The sequence below is a fragment of the Petaurus breviceps genome, unplaced genomic scaffold, assembly GCF_028583685.1.
Source record: "Petaurus breviceps papuanus isolate PSGF00001 unplaced genomic scaffold, PetGlider_PUasm1.0 90879, whole genome shotgun sequence".
Taxonomy (NCBI): domain Eukaryota; kingdom Metazoa; phylum Chordata; class Mammalia; order Diprotodontia; family Petauridae; genus Petaurus; species Petaurus breviceps.
Window position 1 is genome coordinate 11,761,086 of NW_027187368.1, and position 18,953 is coordinate 11,780,038.

Sequence of the window (18,953 nt, forward strand, 5' to 3'; positions counted from 1 at the left end):
TTTGCATAATTTCAAACTACCACTGCCCCCCCCCCCCAGATCATTCCAGCACCCACAGGGAGCAGTATCGTCAATTTTGGGAACCTATGGCTAGCCAATCAGCATTAGGCCTTCCCCCAGACCTCTTAGTCTGGATAATGAATGGATAATGAAGGGACAAGTGCTCTAAGAGGGCAGCTAGATGGCTCAGTGGTTAGAGCACTGGACCTGGAGTCAGGAAGTCTTGAGTGCAAATAGGGCCTCAGACACTTGTTAACTGTGTGACGCTGGGCAAGTCACTTAACCTTGTCTACCTCAGTTTCCTCCTCTGTAAAATGAACTGGAGAAGGAAATGACAAACCACTCCAGTATCTTTGCCAAGAGAACCCTAAAAGAGAGTCACAAAGAGTCAGACATGACTGAAAAAGAACTCAACAACAACAAATGCTTTAAGATACAAGGGCTTTTTAAATTATTATAGAAATAGTGTTCTAGGAAGCCTAATCTGGCAGTGGTGTATTGGAACTTGGAGACACTAAAGGAAAGTCCAGGATCTGAGTTCTAATCAATCAATAATCAATAAAGTAAGAAAGCAATACTAAGTGCCAGTTATTGGGCTAAGGACTGGGGACATAAACAGAAAAAATGAAATTCTCCCTGCTTTAAGGAGCTTATATTCTGTTGGAAGAGACAATGCATTATTAAGTTTATACAGAATATATAAAACACAAATACAAACAAATTTTGGGAAGGAGGGCACTAGGAACTAGAGGATCAGGAAAGGTTTCAAGATGGCATTTGAGCTGAACCTGGAAGGAAACAAGTGACTCTGAAAGTCTGGACTAAAGAGGGAGTCAACTTTCAGGGCATGGAGGATGACCAGTGCAAAGGCATGGCAGTGGGCATGTTAGGAAGAGCAAGATGTCAAATTTGATTAGATTGGTGTGAAAAGTGAGTCATGTATAATTAGACTGGGAGGTTAGGTTGGGACGAAGCTGTGAAGATCATGACCTGCCAAACAAAGACATTTCTATTTTATCCTAATGGCAACAGGAAGCCACTGGAATTTATAGAGTAGGAGAAGTGATTAGCCAAACCTATGCATAAGGAAAGTTACTCTGGAAGCTTGTGGAGGGTGGATTGGAGGGCTCAGGGACTGGATGTAGGAAGACCAATTATGAAATTTTTGTAATGGTCCAACAGAGAAGTGAGGAGGACCTGAACTAGGGCAGTATCATGAGAATAGAGAAAAGGAGGCAGATAAGGGAGATATTGTGGAGGTAGAAACGATTTGGTTTAGTAAAGAGTGCTGAACTTGGAGTAAAAAAAAAGTTATGAATTTAAATTCCATCTCAGATACTTAATAGTTGTAACCCTGGGCAAATCATTTAACCTCTCTCAGCCTCAATTTCCTCCTCTGTAAAATGGAGATAATAAGAGTATTCCCAAGGTTGTTGTAAGGCTCAGATGAAGTAACATACCCAAACTCTTTGAAAATATTAAAGTGTTATGTAAATGCTAGCTATTATTTATTATTATTAATTATACTGGGGTGTGAGCACAAGGAGTCAAGGATGATGATGCTATGGACTTAGGAAATGGGGGAAATGGCAATACCCTCTATAAAAATAAGGAAGTTTCGAAGAGGGGTGGGTTTTAGGGGAATGATAATGAATTCTGGTTTGATCCAATTGAGTTTGAGATGTTTATGGGATCATTCAGTTTGAAATGTCCCGTAGGCAAAGTGGGATAAAGAGTCATTTAGGGAAGAGCATAAGGATCACCTAGATGAAGTGAGGACACAGTTGAGATTAGATAATGTAAAATTTGTTAAGGACTAAGGAGAAAGACTTTGGTTAAATGTACAGATCTGGTAGTCATCTTTATGGACATGATAATTAAGGTAGGGGAGCCAGTCATATCAAGGGAGTGAGAAGAGAGAGAAGGGGACTCCAAAGCTGGAGCTGTTGGGTAGGAGAAGAGTTAAAAAAAAATATTGTCAAGATAATCCAAAAAAAGAAAAGAGAGAGAGAATTGAGGAGAGGGCAATCAATAAGATTAAATATTGCAGAAAGGTTGAAAAGGTTGAGGATTGAGAAAAGGCCATTAGATTTGACATTTAAGAGATTGCTGGCAACTTTTGAGGAGGTATTTCAGTCAGTGATGAGACTGGAAGGCAGAATGCATAGGGTTATGAAGTAAATGGGAAGAAAAGAAGTGGAGGCAATGAAAGCGGATGGCTTTTTTCTAGGAGTTTGGTTGTGAAAGAGAGTAAAGATATAGGATAAAGATATAATAAAGATATAGAGAGTAGAATATAGAAGATGCTTGAGGACATCTTCTCAAGTTTAGTGTTTAGTGGGGATTAAAAAAAATTTCCCAATTACATGTAAAAATATTTTTTGACATTTGTTTTTTAAAATTTTGAGTTCCAAATTTTCTTTCTCTTCCTTCCCTTACCCCTCCCCTCCTTGAGAAGGCAAGCAGTTTTATATAGGTTATACATGTGCAGTCGTGCAAATCATACTTCTGTATTAGCCGTGTTGTGAAAGAAAACACAGACAAAAATAAAAGGACAAGGAAAACGAAGTTTTTAAAAAGTATGCTTCGATCTGTATTCAGACTGCATCATTGCTTTCTCTGGAGGTGGATAGTATTTTTTTATCATGAATCCTTTGGAATCGTCTTAGATCGTTGTATTTCTGAGAATAGCTAAGTCATTCACAGTTGATCATCATATAATATTGCTGTTGTTGGATACAATGGTCTCCTGGATGTGCTCACTTCATTTTGCATCAGTTCATATAAGTCTTTGAGTGGGGATTTTTTAAAGGTGTGAGTGTGTACTGTATACAGTAAGGTATTGAGATTTGGGGGAGATTGATGATTAGAGAAAGAGGATAAATATAGTGCTAGAGAAGACGGTAGGAATTGAGAATATCTTTAGAAGTCCCTTTTTAAAGGACATGAATGTAGAGACATTAGGAATAAGGAACACCTCTTTTATCAGAGACTAGAGTGAAGGAGGAGAGAATGGGAATGATGCCAAAGAGTTTTGAGTTGTAGCGGGGAGATAAGATGTAGCTCATGGTGAATGGTCTCTATTCTCTAAGTAAAATATAAAGCAATGTCCTAGTCTGGGGCCCTGGAGAGTGAACAGGATGAGAGAGGCTTGAGGAGAAAAAAGAAGATAGTCTGTGTGGGGAGTGAGATAGAGAACCAGTTAGGGAGGAGTTAAAGGATTATATTGCAGGAGTCAGGGCCCAGTTAAGTAATTAAGTGGCACAATGGATGGAGTACTGACTTTGGAGTAAGAGAGATCTGATTTCAAATTCTGCCTTAGGGGGTGGCTAGGTGGCTCAGTGAGTAAAGCACAGGCCCCAGAGTCAGGAGGACCAGAGTTTGGTTCCGGCCTCAGATACTTAATACCCACACAAAAAAAATAGCTGTGAAACCTTGGGCAAGTTACTTAACCCCAATTGCCCTCCAAAAGGCAAAAAAAAAAAAAAATTCTGCCTTAGATACTAAACCTTGGAGTTAATAGGGGTTGGTTAGAGATATGATGGAAAAATCCAATTTTACAAACATTTATTAAGTGCCTACTCTGTGTAGGCATCATGTTGTACTTAGATTGTAAATTCCTTGAGGGCAGAGATTATCATTACCCTCTTTTTATATCCCTAGAGTTTAGCCTAGTACCTGGCACAGGGTAGGCACTTAAAAGATTTATTGATTGATTTATTGATTAGTTGGTTCCTGGGTACTGGAGATATACAAAAACAAAAATAAAATTGTTCTTGCCCTTAATGAGCTTATGTTTTTCTAGGAAAAAAACAAAATAATAGCTAACTGTATTTATACCATGCTTTAAGTTTTGCAAAGAACCTTACAAATATCTCATTTAGTCCTCTCAAGAACCCTGTGAGATAGGTGCTATTATTATCCTCGTTTTGTAGATAAGAAGACTAAGACAAAAAGAAATGAAATGACTTGCCCAAGGTGACAAAGATAATAAATGTCTAAAAAGGATTTGCACTCAGGTATTCCTGACTCCAGATTGGCCATATTCATTGTTCCACCTAAGTGCATCAAGATAAATCTAAAGTTGCTGAGAATATACAAAGTGATTTCTGATAGAGGAGGTAGCGAGCACTGACAATTGGGAGCATGAAGAAACGCCTTGTGTAGTAAGTGAGTCGTGAACTCAGTCTTGAATAAAACTAGAAAGTCAGCGAAATGGAGGTGAAAAGAGAAATTCTATGTAGAGAGAGATAGAGGTCGTTTTTTTTTTTTTTAAAACAAGTTTTGGCCCGGTTTATTAAAGTATACTCTTATACAGTTTACTTTTCACTGGTCTGTTCTGGCATGCTTCTAATGATATCAGAATCACCTGGATCAATGATAGCCAGTGTACATACTCTGTAATACTTCCCACATGCTGTACCCAATTCAATGTTATTGCCACTGTAGTGATGTACGCCAGTTTTGGCCAACATAGCGTAATATTCGATCTCTGATTTCCTCAAGGCTGGGCAGTTGTTGGCTAAGATGACCAATTTGGCTTTGCCTTGTCTGATCATTTTCAGGGTCTGTTTGTAGCCTAGCACGTATTTGCCGCTTTTCATGACCAGCTGGAGCCTCGAGTTGATGGACTCCAGCGACTTTTTCGTCTTCTTTGCGGCCACCATCTTCCTGCCTGCAGTGCGGGAGGACCCTCAGCCAGAGACCTGCCACCAAGATGGCCGGGAAGCGCGAAAGCGATAGAGGTCGTTTTTAAAGTCATGTCTGACTCTTCATGACCCCATTTGGCGTTTTCTTAGCAAAGATACTGGAGTGGTTTGCCATTTCCTTCTACAGTTCATTTTACAGAGGAGGAAACTGAGGCAAACAAGGTTAGGTGACTTGCCCAAGGTCGCACAGCTAGTAAATGTCCAAGGCCAAATTTGAACTCAGGCAGATGAATCTTCTTGACTGGGTCTGTCTCTCTATCCACTGAGCCCCCTAGCAGCTAGGAGAAAGGTGGAGGAGGCAGAAAATGAAATAGTGTGGGTGTGTGGAACAACAAAATCCAGACAATCTGACGGGAATACAGAGTACATGAAAGGAGAGAGTGTGAAATCAATCCTGCAAGACAGATTGGAGTCGAATTGTGAAGTGCTTCAGAGGGCCAGCAGAGGAGTTTGTAGCTGATTGATAGGCAATAAGTCAGCCCCTGAATCGTTTTGAGCGATGGAGTTAGATCTATGCTTTAAGAATGCCAATTTGGCATTGATGTGAAGAATGGATTGTAGACAGGAGAGATTGGACGTCAATGCATGGTGATGGGACAGTGGAGAGAAGGGGATGGATGAGGTATAAATTACAAGACTTTACAACTAATATGCCATGGAGGGTGAAGAAGGACCTGAAGTGGGGAACCTGATTGATTAGAAGGATAGTGGTACCGATGATAGGAAGAGGGGGAAGGTTAGTGAAAAGTAACAAGTTATGTTTTGAATGTGTTGAGTTTGAAATGCATATGTGATTTGTCTACGTAGAGATGTCCAGTAGGTGGTATGGGACTAAAGCTCAGGAGAGAGATGAGGATGGGATACCTAGACCTGGGTAGATCTAGATGGAGATGATAATGGAACCCAAGGGAACTAATAAGATCACCAAGGGGGTATATCGAGACAAGAGGGTCCAGGACAGAGTCCTGAGGCAGAACCATACAAAACTGGAAGGACTAGGATGATGGTCCATCCAAGGAGACTGAGAAGGAATGGTCATAATGGTAGGAGACCTACAGGAAAACGGTGTCATGAAAACCCAGGGAGGAGAGAGCACCCAGGAGGAGGGAGTAAACAGTATACTGCTTCAGAGGAGAAAAAAAGTATGAGGCCTAAGGAAAGACCACCTATTTAGCAATTAAAAGATCGTTGATAACTCTGGAGATGTCTTCAGAGGACAGAGAAGTGAGTGGGGTCTAGGAGTTTTGTAGGGAAAAATAGGTTCATGTGAAATGATAGCTTTGTACAGCAGGGGTAGGAGGAAAATGGTGGGGTCATTTGTAGGTTTTTTTTTTAATGATCAGGGAAACCTAGGCATGGTAAGTAACTTAATCTTTCCAGATCTCGGTTTCTGCATTTGTAAAATGAGGGAGTTGGTCTTAATGACCTCTAAGGTCACTTTCATATCTATGATCCTGTGATTATGGGCAACAGGTAAGGGCCAGTAGATGAATAGAGATTGAAGATTACAAAGAGAGATGAAATGATTGAAATATGAGCTCCCACAGAAGACAGGACCAACTGGTTTATTGGTATTTATCATGTATGTACTATGTGCCAGGCCCTGTCCTAAGCATGGAGGATATAAGGAAGGCACCCTTAATTTTCCCCTCTTTTCCCATAAAAAAAAAAATTAGGCCCTGCTCTCAAGGAGATCACAGTCTCAAGGGTACAGGTTGAAACGTTGACCTGACTAAGACAACTACCTTTTCTTCCAAGACCTGAGCAGAGGAGGAGAGAATGGGGGAAGATATTGAGGAGAGGGACAAGTTCATAACGGATGGTCTTCATTTCTGTGTCAGGTATCCATTACCTGACTTCTTCCTACCTTTCTGATCTTCTTCCCTTCATGAGACTGTGAGAACCTTAAGAGCAAGGACTTTTTAAGGTAACCTGTGTAACTCTGATGCATAAGGGTGCATAATAGTTGCTTAATAAATGTTTGTTGATTCATTGATTGTCAGTCAACCTCTGTATTCTCGCTGTTCTAATCTAATGACAATTCTTTGAACACAGTCCTTTATTTCCTGTCTCCATGTCTTTGTGCTGGCCATCCCTGGTGCTTGGACAGCTAGGTGGTACAGTGGAAAAAGAGCTGGGCCTGGAGTCAGGAGGACCTGAGTTTAGATCCGGCCTTAGACACGCACTAACTGTGTGACCCTGGGCAAGTCACTTAATCCTGTTTGCCTCAGTTTCCTCATCTGTCAAACGAGCTGGAGAAGGAAACAGAAAGCCACTCTAGTATCTTTGCTAAGAAAACCCCAAATGGGGTCACCAAGAGTCAGACATGACTGAAATAACCAAACAACATACTTAAAATTCTCTGTCCTTTCACTTCCACCTCTTCATTTCCCAGGCTTCCTTCTAGATTTAGATCAGGTACCACCTTCTGCTGGAAAACTTACTGCTCGAGCTTCCCCCCAAGTTTGCCTTCTATGTACTCTGTATGCTTCTTCTTTGTACCTGTCTACACAATTACCACCAGGATCTGGAAGATAAATTTTATACAGGAACACATACATACATACATGCACACATGCACATGTACACACTTGGGTATTCTAGGTTTGTAACATCTCCTTCTGTGTATATGTGTGCATGCATGCGTGTGTATGTATGTAAGTGTATGTATATATACATTATATATGCATATGTGTGTGTATCGCCCATAGATCTGGAAGGGAAATATATATAGTATTATTATATATCATTATATATAATATGGAATCTAACTGCATATCATATATAATTATATTATATTGTATTTGTATATAATTATGTAATATAATTATATATACACAGAGACCCAGATCTATTTTATTCCAGGTAATACAGAGGGTAAATATTATTATGAATCTTTTAAAACTTTGTGTAACATTGTGTGGTATGATGAAATGAGCACTGGATAGCCCAAGAAATCTGAGTTTGAATCCTGACTCTGACACTTAGTAGCTGGCCCTAGAAAAGTCAACTCTCCTCTGGCAGCATCAGTTTTCTAACCTCTAAAGTGGAGATAGTAATGGTTTTACTCCCTACCTCATAGGATTGTTGTGAGGAAAGCTCTCTTTACAAATGTTAAGTACAAATGTGCTTTATTTGTTTTTTTAACTTTTTTTTTTTTTTACCAACACACACACACAGAAGTAGATGTTGCAAATTTAGAAAACTCAAGAAAGGCTAAGTAAAGCTTCAGGGTCAGGAGGGTGGAAGAAAAATTGTGAGAGGTGTCCTAGTCCCTCATGGGCCTAGAAAGGGAGAGAACTACAGGAAAGAACAGGAAGGAAGCAAGTACTTAGTTTTGGAGGTCACATAATTTGAGTTCAAATCTCAGCACCTACCACCTGTATAATATTGGACAAATCATCCAACTTCTGCAGCCTTAGTTCCTCCTGAAATTTCTTCCAGCTCAGCATCTATGATCCATCAAAAGAGAAGCCATGTGGCAGAGGCTTAAGCCTCCCGGGATAGAGAAGTATTCATTCTACTTCAGTTTAACAAACTTTTGACTATGTGTGAGACCCTATATTCTGGGAGCTTGCCCTTCCAGGACACCCTGTACAGGACGGTCACTCCTTTGTTTTATTATTAGGTCCCAGTCCCTTGTTTGTGACAGTTTGAAAAGTCTAGTCCATCACTTTCTGTCTTTGCTCTTATTTTACTTCTTGGTCTTAATACCCTCAGGTCGGGGACCAGATCCTGGAAGTCAATGGGAAGAGTTTCTTGAACATTCCCCATGATGAAGCCGTCAAGCTGCTGAAGTCATCAAGGCATCTCATCATGACAGTGAAGGATGTGGGCAGGCTGCCACATGCCCGAACCACTGTAGATGAGACCAAGTGGTTCGCCAGCTCCCGGATTGGAGATACGTTGGTGAACTCAGCAGGGTCTGTTACTGGTGCTCTCTTGCCCACAGAGATGTTTCTGGAAAATAGTTCTCGTTCTCACAGTTCCTGTCCCCTGTGGGGCAATAAGAATGAGTCCTGCTCTCAGGGGACTGTCAGTCTCTGATTGGTCACTGTCTATGTCAGGCAAGATCTTTAGGAGGGTGGGACATTGTGCTGTACTTAGAGCATACTAATTCTGAAGAATCCTCTCTGTTATTTATTATCTAAGGTAATATGGACAAGTTGAGCTTATTTTTTGGAAACCAATGGAAATTCACCTTCCTTCGAAGCAGAAGTGGCCTTACCAAAGAAAAACAATTTTCACTGGCCAGGCCACTTTAGACTGTTTAGAGGATGCTGAGAATTGTTATTTTTGTTTGCAGGATACCTGGAGATCTCACAGGCGAGGGGACAGCAAAGGTAAGAAGTTTTTAATCTTCTGAGGATTTGAACAACAGCAACAAAAAAGGTCCTTTCTTTAGCTGGTGTAATGCTGACCCAAAGGCAACAGAAGTTGATTTATTCTTATCAGTTCTTAATTGGTTTGATCATTTTGTTTTCATGGCTTTTTTTGTTCACCCTGGGCAAAAACAGATAAGAGTCTGGCCAGTTCTCTGATGCTTCCTGTCTTAAGACATTAATGCATTATCAAGCTTCTCTTATCTGTGCCTTCCCATCCCTAAGCTTCCCTTCCTGGGGGATTGTTTAGTGGGCCTCTTGAAAGTGCCCTCTATGTGTCCAGGTCTTTGAGGAAGCTTTGAGTGCCACAGGAATCCATTTCTCAGGCTAATCTCTGGAGAAAACTGTGCTGCCTGAATATTTGGAGGAGGAAAGAGATGAGTATTTTTGAAGGGAGAATGAGATTTGATTGAGATGCTGGAACAAGGATGTATGTGACCCAGCTTCATCTTGTTATGGAGGGCTTTTTTTTTCCTCCTCTGAAATCCCAATGCTTCATCCTGGCTTGGAGGTGACCCTAGCTTCTCAAATTCCAAGCCAACAGAGCACAGTTTCTGTTAGATCCTGCCAAATTCTGAAGAGGCTTCGAGTGCAAAGAAACCTCTTTTGTGGTTCTCTTTTTTTTTCCTGTGGACCTTGCTAATGTGTTTAGCATGCATTGTTTTGTGTCTGTATATGTGCAATATATCCCCCATCTAAATTTCAAGCTTCATGAGGGCAGGGACTGGGACTTATCTAAGCTTTGGATATCCCACAGTGCCTGACACAGCGTTCTGCCTACTTTAGAAACTCAGTAAATGCTTATTGTATTGAATCAGGTATACCAACGGACACTATGTCCCAGAGGGCAGAATTGGGAGCTGTGGGTAGAAATTACAAAGTAGATTTTGCCTGGATGTGCTGAAAAACTTCCTACCAATTACAGCTGTCCAGAAGCAGGATGAATTGCCCCAGGAGGTAGCAGAAGCTCCTTCACTGAAGGATCTTCAGATAGTGACTGGATGACTGGATATTTTTTGGGAATATTGCAGAAGATATTTCTGCCCAGTTAAGGGTTGAACTAAAGTCTATTTTAAGTGTAAGATTCTGTGATTCTATTACCCCCTAAATTTCAAGAATCTCATTACCACCAGGTGATGATTTTTGGCTATAGTTGTTCACAAAGTCCATGCACTAAATTGTGGAGAAATTATTGCAACCTGCCTTGGGGGAGGAGGTGCCCACACTCAGTGAAATCATCAGCTCTTGAAGTGTTGAAGGAAGTAGAGAAGTTTTAATTTCTTTGTTCACTTTTTGTGATAATAATAACTCACATTTCCATAGCACCTTCGATTTACAAAGTATTTTCCTCATGACAACCCTGTAAGATAAGTAGCATCAGTATTATTAGCCCCATTTTAGAGAGTAGGAAAGTATGATCACTGCTAACACTCAAGTAGTGCTTTACAGTTACAGAGCATTTTACATAAATTATCCCATTTGATCCTCATGGCAGGTCCCTGAGATAATTAGGGCAGTTATTATGAAATCTATTTTACAGAAAAAGGAGCTGAGGTTCAGAGAAGTAAGGCACATATACCGTAGGTCAGAGATTCTCCCATTCTCTTTAGGTTTGGAAGATGCATTGAACCACTGCTGACATTAAAATTTGCCTTCTAGAAGCTTGTAAGAGGAAAAGGACCAACATGTACAAAATATTGAATAGCAGCTTCTTTTGTGGTGGCAAAGAATTGGAAATGGAGGGAATGCCCTTCAGTTAGGGAATGGCTGATTTGTGGTGGTATGTGATTGTGATGGAATACTACTGGGCTATAAGAAAGGACAAGGGGGATGGGTTCAGAAAAAAACAGGAAGAAGTATGATGCAGGAACCCCAAATGGGGTCCCAAAGAGTCAGACGTGACTGAAATGACTGACCAACAACAGTGAGCAGAACCAGGAGAACATTGTACAGGGTAACAGCAATATTATTAAGATGATCAACTATGAAAGACTTGGCTAACTCTGATCAATACAATGATCCAGACAATTCCAATTCCTCATGATGAAAAATGCTGCTACCTCCAGATAAAGAACAAATGCACTCTGAGTACAGATTGAAGCATACTTTTTTTTTTACTTTCTTGATTTTTCTTGCTTTTTTTTCCAACACGGCTAATACAGAAATATGTTTTGCATGACTTCATATTTATAACCAATTTCATATTGCTTACCTTCTCTCAGGGCAGGGGAAGGGCTAGGGGAGAGAATTTGGAACTCAAACATTTTTTTTTAAAGAGTGTTAAATAAATTATTTTTAAAAAGGAAAAAAAACATTAGAAGCGTATAGGCAAGCAGTGACATTAGTCAGCTCTCTTAATTTAATGTTGACACCTAGTGTGATCTGCCAAAACAGATTGTCCCATATGTGGACAATTGGAAACCATGTAAAGTGAGCAGGGCAGAGCTGACCCAGGTTTGGGGAAACTGTTTTTGATTTTGTCTGTAACAGGGACATTTTGATTATCTGGATCTAAAGTCCTGGGGTCTGTACAGAGGTAGATGATGCTCCAAATTCATTAAAATGGGTAATAAACTGAGGTGCAGTGGATAGATTCCCTAAAACACCACCAGTCTGTGTCTTCTCCTCCCCACCAGCTTCTCCTTCCCTCTCCCTCATCTTTATTTCAGTCCTTTCTTGCTCTATTTCTTTTATTGCTTCTCTCTGCCAGGTTAATTCCTAGGCCCTGGGTACATGCCAGTAATCTGTGTAAATGTCTGTAGGAGGCATTCTTCGTGGTCTGAGAGGTGGCCCCAAGCTTCAAGGTCAGCCTCCAAGCCATGCAGCCTCAATGAGATTAAGCAAATCCCAGATGCCCAGGTCATATCAGAATTATAGGGTCTGGGTCAGAAAAGCCATTTAGTAACCCTTACCCTCATGTTTCTTCCCTGACCCCCATCCCTGTGAGGGGGCTGGGTTGGCTCTAGCTAATATATGTGGATTTATCTCAGTACTAGAAAGAAAATGTTTCCCCCAATTTTGTAACATCTGTATGCCAGTACTCTGAATTTTATCTGCCAAAGAACTTTGGGTTAGTAAGAATTTAGGCAGATCTGGTCTTTTTTTTTCCTTTAAAATTGATTTTAAAAAATTAGCAAGCATTTATTTTTTTCCTCCTCCCCTCCTACACACATTAAGAAAAAAAAAATCAAAAGCCTAGCAACAAACATACATAGTTAAGCAATCCAAGAAAATTTATCTCATTTTGTATTTTGAGCCCATCTCCTCTCTGTCCTGAGTTCTGTTAGTCAACTCTCAATTATCTATGTTTCTAGAGGAATGGTTAGTGGTATGGCATAATCAAAAAACTAGGACTAATCCCAAACTACAGATAATCTGAAGCCCATTTCTGTTTGGCTCTTTGTGATTAAGACTATATAATTTTTGTAACAGAAGCAGACTCATCTTCCTGACTATGTTTGACCTTAGCTGAAAATGAATTTGCATTTCCTTACACCTCACTTTTCCTCTTGACCAGTCCTCTGCCTTCTGAACCATCCTTCACACAACTGCCGGAAACACCTTTCTAATCCACAGGTCTGACCATGGCACGCCCCTGCTCACAGATATTTAGTGACTTCCTGTTCCCTTTAGGAGAAAATACAAATCTCTTAGCCCAGCTTTGAATGTCCTCTGCATTCTGACTTCAGCCTTCTCTTCCAGCTTTATTTCATATAATTCACTTTTACACAATAGACTACTGCGTGTGCCCTAATCTTGCCTTGTTATCTTCTGCCTCCATTTGTATGTACAGGTTGTACCCCATTCCAGGAAGGGCACTCGTCTCTCCTCCTCCTCCTCTTCTTCCTCCTCCTCTTCCCCCTCCTCCTCGTACTTTTTCTTCTCCTTCATCCCACCTTCTCTTCCTCTAAGTATCACCTCTTCCTTGAAGCCTTCCCTGATTTTTTAGCTGAAATGTTTTCTCCATCACAACTCTTTCTCCAGGTTTCTTTATTCCTATCACAATCTATAATCTTATACTTATTTGTATCCATGTCATGCCCTCTTGCTTATACTGTAAACTCCTTGGTGTCAAGGACTAGTAGATTTTTTGTTTCTATCTATCTCAGCACCACCCCTCCCCAAACAAGGGGTTTAAACACAGTAGGCATTGAATAAATGTTGAATTATTGTTGAACTGAGGGTGTACAGAATAAATGCCTGTTGTTGTAGTGGTTAATATAGTATGGAGAGGTGGTCCAGAAGGTCAAGCCAGTGTGATTCAGTGGAAAGGGATTAGAAGATCTGAATTTTTATCTGTTTTTGACATTCAGCTGCTGTTTGATTATGGTTAAGTGAGAATGTCTCTTAATGTCTCTGGGTTTTGGTTTCCTTATCTATAAAATGGGGATGTTAATACTTACCTCATAGAACTGTTGTTAAGGAAAGTGCTTTGTATAATTCTAAGTTATTGTTATATCAAGTCTGACCCTAACTACCTTTGTGACTCTGGGCAAGTCACCTTCATTCATTCAGTCATTCATTCAGTGAGCATCATTGAATCCTAGAGATACGAAGACAAAAATGAAGCAGATCCTACCCTCAAGGAGCTTACATTCTACCAAGTGGAAACTCATATATGGATAAGTTAATATAGAAAAAATGTATAAAATAAACACTAATTTCAGAGATGGAAGGAGGGGCACCCCACCTGTGGGGATCAGGTCTCTGGGCTTCAACTTCATTATTTTTAAAAGGAAGAGGAATGGATAAAATGATTTCTTCTGTCCCTTTCAGCTCTGGGGGAAAATGATGAATCCTAGTCATGTTTTTGTGATTCTGAGACTGTTTCATATTAAGGGGGAGCCTTTCTGGGATTAAAAGTGGACCAGTGGGCAGTCAGTGAGCACTTGCCTGCACATAGATGGAGACTTCATGTAACTGTCTCGTAGTAGGGATTAACCAGGGAAGTCTGCGCTGGCCTGGAGGCATAACGAAGAGCCCAGTGGGGAGTCTTTACCAAAGAGACCTTTGTTAGCTTTGTTAGCAGTGGTTTCAGTTCTCTGCAGCCTGAGGCTCCGCCTTTCTTCCCTGCACAAGCTCTGCTTTTAAGAGAAAATTATTTGGGAGGTTACACAGGTGGCTTGGCTGATAACAAACTCAAGCTTTTGGCAAAACATCTTAGTGCCATTCGTTTCCTTAACAGGCAATGGGCTGTTGACTGATTGGTTGTTTTCTTTCTCTTCCTCCTTGCTGCATTTGAATCCCCAAGGCCTGAGAACCTAACTGTTCTTGAAAAGTGGTAGCTCAGAATATCCTCAAGACAATCCTTGACCTTGGGGAGAGCGGCATTCTCCCAGGCTGAGCATGGAGGGTGGAGGTGGGGTGGGGGGGTTGTTGGCTTGGATGGAGCTAAGGCTCTCCCAGGCCAGCAAAGCTGCAGTGTTGGTGTACCTCGTGTCAGGTCTCTGAATCTGGCACCGTGGCTTCCCTGGATGTTTAGAGAGCCAACTTGGGCTAGATGGCAGGATAATACAATTCAATTTAATTTAACAAAATCTATTAAATTTGCTATGTGTGAGGCATAGTTCCAGGGGCTGGGGATATTAGGATAGGCACTGGACCTATAGGGAATTTCTGGATGAAGAAAATACCATTGAAAATAAAAAAATGAAACAATCTCTTCCTCAAAGGACTTGTAATCTACTTGGAGGAAAGGGCACATGTTTGGCATTTATACAGATAAATATGTAGTATAATATAGGGAAGAAAAGGTCTAGGTAAAGAACCTCCAGAAAATTTGAAGAAAGAGAACACTTTCAGGTTGGAAAGCTGGGGAGGCTTCATGAAGAAAGTAGAACCTGAACTGGGCCTTAAAAAAAAGAAAGAAAAGGATTTCATCAAGCTGAGATGAATGGGAAGGCCTTCCATGAGTGAGGGAATGCTCATGTACAGAAGAGAGAGGGGAGGAGGAGACTGGTGAACAACAGGTTATAAGTCCCTTTTGAATGGAGTAGAAATTGTGTGAAGAGGAGCAGCATGAAATCTATAAAGGAAGACTGAAGTCAGATTGTTGAGGATTTTGTTGTTGTTGTTGTTATGATCTTAAAGGCCAGGCTAAGGAATTGGAATTTTATCCTGGAGGTAGCAGAAAGTGACTGGAGGTTCCTGAGCAGATTAGTGGTGGAGGCCCAGCTGGACTTTAGGAAGACTATTCTGGAAGCTGGGTGGAAAATGAAGGCAGTGAGCCAGCCAAGGTAGAAGGCTAGTATAACAGTCCAGGTGGGAGGTGAAGAGAACCCGAAAAAGGGTGCCTGCCACAGGAGCAGGGAAGAGGAGACAGATGCAGAAACTGTCGTGATCTTAGAATCAACAGGACTTGGCAACTGATGGGACAGAGTCTCCTACTTCAAGTCAAAAAGAGCTATGTCAATTCAAGAACAAATTAGTATTCATTTAAGTGGAAGCTTCATATCTGGCTGGGAGTATTTGCTTAATCTTCCTTATTACTTTTATAGATTCATATCCATAATATCCAAAGTAACAGTGCTTGGAAGCTTTTGTACCATGATCTCCAAGCACAGCTAATACCAGGATTGACTGGGGGGGAGGGGTGGCGGTGTGTGTGGAACCTGAGGCCTCAAAGCCACATGTGGCCCTTTGGGGATGCACTTGAGGACCTAGAGGGCCACATGTGACCTCAAGGCCACAGGTTCCCCACCCCTAGACTAGACCACAGATGATAAGTCATTGTCACACCCCAAACAGCTTCAATCGTTCCTTGCCCATTGCCTATTGGACAAAATATATGTTGCTTAGTTCAGCCTCCAAGACTTCTCACAGTCTGCCTCCAGTCAACATTTCTAGTGTTAGGGTCCTAGGTACAGAGCTGGAAATGACCTTTTCACTCTAAATCCCATGATCTTATGAATCTATGAGTTGAGTCAGAAGGGACCTGAACCCAGAACCACCACCTCATTTTTCACAGGAGGAAATACTATGTGTCCATCTATGTAGGACAGCCAGGGACTGTTCCCCAGGCTCATTCTGCCCCAGCCTATCCCCCAGCACCTGGGATGCACTCCCCCTAGGTCTCTGCTTGGTGAGCTCCTTCCCTTGCTCCAAGCCCCAACTCAGGCTTCACATCCTCCATAAGACCCTCCAGGACCTTCTTAACTGAATGGGATCTAGCTGTGTTCATGTTTCTCATAACCATTTCTCCAAACTCCTTGGCCCTTTTCACAGTCTACCTCATATCACACTTCTTACTGAACAATCTTTTTCTAAAACTAAATCTGTAATTTCACTGGATTAGGGAACTTCCATTGATGAACTTCTCCAAAGCAGGCTAGCACCTTTTATGCCACTTATGGTCTAAGATCACTGCCTGAGGGCACAAAGAGGGTAACTTGCCCAAGGTCACATAGCCAGCATATGCCAGAGGAAGGTCTTCAGCTTGGGTCTTCATGATTCCCAGGCTAGCTCTTCACAGTGCAGTAGTTGGAACATTGGATTTGAAGTCAAGAAGACCTGAATTCAGATACTTAACCAACTTTGAACTGTGGCAAGTCACTTTACCTCTGTTAGTGTCAGTTTTCACATCTGTAAAATGGGGATTAAATTATTACCTCTTTCACAAAGTCATTGTGAGGAGCAAACAAAATAATAGATGTCAAATGTTTTCACACCGTAATATGCTACATAAATGTTAACTACTGCTATGCCAGGATATGCCAGTTACACCCTATTACAGTATTGTAATATGCATTCTTTAAGAGCAAGGACTCATTTTAAGCATCATCTGCTCAGTGTCTGCTTGGGGCCTTCCTTGCCTTCCTTCCTCTACAGAGTAGGGACTTGATAAATGTGGGATTGAATTGAACTGTGAACAAGGGCAGAGGTATGGAGCTTGTCCCATAGCTTTTCAGGGGTACCAGTTTTTCAGAGCACAGAGGTTTGGAGGTCTGGAGAGAATGCATGATTGCCAACAAGATGTTTAGAACCTGTATCAGAAGGCCACCTATGATTTCAGAAATGCTAACTGCCAAGTCAGCTTGAACCCCCAAGGCCATCTTACTTCTCCCAGGAGGCAGCATTGGAGCTCTGAGATTCTCCCTCCCTTATCTCAGCTTCCTACATCTCTAATTCACAGCTTGTTAGCAAAAGGGACTTTAGAAACCACTTAATGGAACCCCCTCACTTTGCAGCTAGGTAGTGCAGTGGATAAAGGTGCAGCCTGGAGTCAGGAAGACACCTCCCTGAGTTCAAGTCTGGCTTCAGACACTAACTAGTTGTGCGACCCTGGGCAAGTCACTTAACCCAGTTTGCCTCAGTTTCCTTATCTGCAAAATGAACCGAAGAAGGAAATGGTAAACCACTCCAGTATTTCTACCAAGAAAACCCCAAATGGGGTCATGGAAAGTCAAACATGACTGAAATTATTGATCAACACCAAGAACAAAACACTTTTCAGAGGAGGAAGCTGAGGCTATGAGTGGGCAAGTAATATACCTGGGGTCATAGAGCAACTTAGTGCCTCAATTTCCTCATCTATAAAATTGGAATAATAATAGCACCTATCTCCTAGAGTTGTTGTAAGGATAAAATGAGACTTTTGTAAGGTGTTTTGCAAACTTTAAAGTGCTATTATTTAACTTTCTTAGACTCAGTTTCCTCATCTATAAAATGGAGATAAAAATAGCACCTACCTCACAGGGTTATTATGAGGATTAATTAAGATGATATATGTAAAGTGCTTTGCAAAACCTAAAAGTATTATGTAAATGAAGTTACTGCTACTACTATTATCAGATCTTTTGGTTAAAGTAGAAGCTGTTTATGGGGAATCAGTTCTCAGTAGACACCACCCTTTTCCTTAAATTAAAGCAAGAACTGACCAAATTTAGAGACCCTAGAAAATAACTGATTATAGCAAGGCAGGCAGGTTTAGATGGGTTCAGTACAGGACAGACAATGGAATCATAGAAGACTAACTCATATTTATTTGTGGTTGAAGGTAGCATTATTCCCATTTTACAGATGAGGAAATGAGACCCAGAGTGACTGAGTCTCATACATAGAGACAGGATTTAGCAGAAAGGGACCTTAGTGATTCTATAGTCCAGTCCCTTTATGCAGGTTCCTCACAAGGATCAAATGAGATAATATCTGTAAAAGCATTTAGCACAGAGCCTAGCACTTAGTAGGTGTTCTAGAAATGCTTATTCCTCCTTTCCATTCTTCTTCTCATGCTGTGAATGAGGGAAATCAGTCTTGAAGAAGTGAAGTGGCTTGTACAGTGTCCAATACGGAGGACACATGAGGCAGGAATCAGACCGAGGTCCTCTGATTCTGGCTCCATTCTGCTACATCACATTGCCTCTAACCATCCGAGCCAGGACTGGATCCAAGTTTCCCAAATACAGGACAAATTCTACCCCCTTTCCCATGTGTCATGTTTCCTTTCCTAGGATGTTAGAATTGGAAAAGCCTTTCTTGTCTAGTCCAATCCTTAGAATTATAGGGTCCCAAAGCTAGCAGGAACTTCATAGATATCCTAAAGTCAGAGTCCTCGATTCATTCTCATTCTCCTTCCATGTCACCCTCCTCCTCTTCCTCCTCTCTCTCACCCCCTCCCTGTCCCTCTCTCCCTCCTTCCTTGTCTTCCTCTCCCTCCCTCTCCCTCCTTCTCTCTCCTTTTTCTTTCCCTTCTTCTCTTTCCCTTTCTCCCTCTTACCTTCTCCCTCTCTCTTTTGTCTCTGTCTCTCTCCTCTTTCTTTCTCTCTCCCATTCTCTCCCTTTCCCTCTTCTTTTCTCTCTTTTCTTTCTCCCTGTAACTCTCTCTCTCTCTCTCTCTCTCTCTCTCTCTCTCTCTCTCTCTCTC

At 41.3% G+C, this 18,953-nt stretch overlaps 2 protein-coding genes across 6 annotated transcripts in view; one reads left to right on the forward strand and one right to left on the reverse strand.

The window, feature by feature from the left end:
• The window catches only part of WHRN (whirlin), a 141,693-nt gene that overhangs the window by 92,321 nt on the left and 30,419 nt on the right, over positions 1-18,953 (forward strand). For all 5 annotated transcript variants that reach the window (XM_069073841.1, XM_069073843.1, XM_069073844.1 and 2 more), the window contains exons 4-5: positions 8,430-8,632; positions 9,016-9,052. In XM_069073841.1, coding sequence (XP_068929942.1) covers positions 8,430-8,632; positions 9,016-9,052 — 240 coding nt within the window. The remainder of the gene's footprint in view (positions 1-8,429; positions 8,633-9,015; positions 9,053-18,953) is intronic.
• On the reverse strand, positions 4,271-4,742 carry LOC138150525 (large ribosomal subunit protein eL30). The gene has a single exon (XM_069073972.1). It carries the CDS (start codon positions 4,665-4,667, stop codon positions 4,320-4,322), a length of 348 nt encoding a protein of 115 aa, XP_068930073.1. The 5' UTR covers positions 4,668-4,742; the 3' UTR covers positions 4,271-4,319.

What these genes read in the sequence shown, in the direction of transcription:
- LOC138150525 (XM_069073972.1), bottom strand. Translation starts at nt 4,667, where the DNA reads ATGGTGGCCGCAAAGAAGACGAAAAAGTCGCTGGAGTCCATCAACTCG.